This window comes from Guillardia theta, assembly GCF_000315625.1.
Source record: "Guillardia theta CCMP2712 unplaced genomic scaffold GUITHscaffold_40, whole genome shotgun sequence".
Lineage (NCBI taxonomy): Eukaryota > Cryptophyceae > Pyrenomonadales > Geminigeraceae > Guillardia > Guillardia theta.
In genome coordinates this window covers 582,314-584,735 of record NW_005434634.1, presented here as the reverse complement: position 1 = coordinate 584,735, position 2,422 = coordinate 582,314, and the positions used below count along the sequence as shown (strand labels likewise).

The 2,422-nt window shown below is 59.1% G+C and overlaps 1 protein-coding gene across 1 annotated transcript in view; it reads left to right on the top strand.

The window, feature by feature from the left end:
* GUITHDRAFT_163584 (hypothetical protein) overlaps nt 1–2,422 on the top strand; it is a gene marked incomplete at both ends in the record, with an annotated part of 5,035 nt that overhangs the window by 829 nt on the left and 1,784 nt on the right. Inside the window, 7 exons of the mRNA XM_005831481.1 lie at nt 153–997; nt 1,533–1,707; nt 1,826–1,925; nt 1,979–2,058; nt 2,107–2,200; nt 2,248–2,291; nt 2,338–2,401. Coding sequence (XP_005831538.1) covers nt 153–997; nt 1,533–1,707; nt 1,826–1,925; nt 1,979–2,058; nt 2,107–2,200; nt 2,248–2,291; nt 2,338–2,401 — 1,402 coding nt within the window. The remainder of the gene's footprint in view (nt 1–152; nt 998–1,532; nt 1,708–1,825; nt 1,926–1,978; nt 2,059–2,106; nt 2,201–2,247; nt 2,292–2,337; nt 2,402–2,422) is intronic.

The window sequence follows — 2,422 nt, the reverse complement described above, 5'->3', positions numbered from 1 at the left end:
GAGGGAGGCAGACGTCTGTCCGAGAAAGACAGCATGTAGAAACGAGGAGGCAGGAGAAGAACGACGTGGAAGAAGCAACGCAATGAAAAGAACGAGGGGAGGGGAAAGAGCGTTAGACCGATATCTGATCACTGACATGTACCATCATGCAGCAAGCAGGAGACTATTCGAAATGTGAGGGGTGGGCTCAAACAGAAGGAGGAGGAGGAGTTCGACCTTGTGCTGCAGGAGCGACTTGAGGTCTTTGCGCTCTGCATCGGGGTCGGGGGATACGAAATGCTCCCTCCGCTCCCTCAAGCCCTCAGAGACTCGCATGACTTCCTCCATGCGCTTAGGCGGATGCCTCGATGTCGCGGGGTGGAAATCTCAGACCCGACTGAGAATGACCTCCTCTACCTCCTCGAGAAACACTTGGAGGTCATCGCCAAGTTTCCCCCGTCCTGGATCCTGGTGACCTTCTCGGGGCATGTGCTGAAGGAGGGCAAGTCAGGCGAGCTCTGCTTCCTCCTGAAAGACTTCGACGCCTCCTGGCTCGATCGCCTCGATGAAGAACCTGAAGGCGCCGTCACGCTCGGGGACATTGTGAAGCTCTGGACCAAATGGTTCGAGCATCCACGGCCTCCTGTCCTGCTGCTCGTGGATGGTTGCAGGACCATGGTTCCTGACCAGCCACAGCTGCACGCGGTTGATCTGCCCACTGGGTGGAGCATGTGCATGAGTAGGAGGACGGAAAGAGGCGAGACGATACAGGAAGCATCTTACATGCACTCGATGATGATGGACCAGGAGAACGGCATGTTTGCAGGCGGGGAGAGGCTGCGAGGTGTGCTGACCCGCATCAGGGATCAAGCTCCAGCAGGCATCGCAGTGGAGGAGAGTTGGAAGGAGGACCCAAGACTGCCGGAGATGTTTTCATTCTCTGATATAGAAGAGTTTCCTGCTGCTGTACTGCAAGATAATGATGGTGACATCCGGGAGGAGGAGGAGCAGGAGACTGGTATATAGCAACTGGGGGCCCCCTGTGTGACAGTCAGGGTCAACTTCGCGGCCACGTGTAATCTACTGATGTCACGTGATAATTTAACTTTCTACATTGTCTAAAGTTGTCGACGATGGCACAGCCAACGATCGTCTGCTCCACCACTACCGGTACTTCATGGCCCTCTAAGATCGGCCTGGAGCCGAGCCTCGCCGAGTCGGAGTCACTCCGGGCCGGGAGCCCCCAGGCAGCCCCCATGGGCCCCGACTGCGCCGCACGACTGCGCCACAGACTGCCGGCGCCCTGGCCGGCGCCCTGGCCCGGCCGGGCGCCCCGCATACAAAAATACCGGTACTAAACCCTTTTATTGGGAGTTCCTCCCCCGCAGGGCGCCCAGGTGGGCGCCCCGACTGCGGGTATATGAGGGGGGATGAGGGGTCGAATCGCACGTGATGGCGCAATGAAAGACAAGGTGGAAGAGCTGAAGGCTCATGCGAGCGAATGCATGGCGAGGTGAGAGAGGAGGAGGAGGAGGACTGAGAAGGAGGAGCAGGAGCAGGAGCAGGAGCAGGAGCAGGAGCAGGAGCAGGAGCAGGAGCAGGAGCAGGAGCAGGAGCAGGAGCAGGAGCAGGAGCAGGAGCAGGAGCAGGAGCAGGAGCAGGCTTTTCAGAAATCTTGAAAGGATCAGCAGTAATGAAGAAGAAGGGAGTGGATCGAAGAATGAGGAGGTGTTCCCGAGTTTTTCGCTGAGAGATGGGGAGAGAGGGAGGGAGTGGGAGGTGGAATTCGAGCGGGACAGGGGGAGGGGAAGGGGGACGGGGAGCGTGAATGAGAGGTTTGTGGCAGGTATGACCCAGAATCAGCTCTCAAGTTCTACGAGAAAGCGGTGCAGCTCGAGCCGAATGACGTGAACTTGCTCGATGCTGCAGGCGAACTCTGTGTGGAGGTGAAGGGGAGGAGGCGAGGCAGCGGCAGGTGGGGATGACGCAAGGGGAGCAGGTTGGGAGGTCCGATGATGCCGTCAAGCTCTTCCGAAGGAGCATCGAGCTTCGCCCGGAGGAGAACTCGTGCAAGTACATGTGAGGCAGCGGAGGTTGTGAGGGCGGAGAATGAGGTTGGATGGTCAGGAACCTCGGGCAGCTCATGGCCGGAGCTGAGAGCCTCGAGCTCTTCCTCAAGGGCCTCGCCCTGATGCGTCAGGAGCTGGGAAACGTAGCTGAGGTGGCTGCTGGAGGATGTGGAACGAGTGGGGTCTGAGAGGTTGGCAGGAGAAGGGCGAGGAGGCGAAGAAGCTGCGAGGGAGGCTGTGCAGGCAAGGGAGGAGGTGCAGGTGGCAGGGGCTGACGGGAGGCGATCAGTGCGCACTGCTCAGTAGCAGAGCTGTACATGACAGACTTGTGCGATGAAGAGAATGCGGAAGCGGTAGGCTCCTTGCGCCCCCCC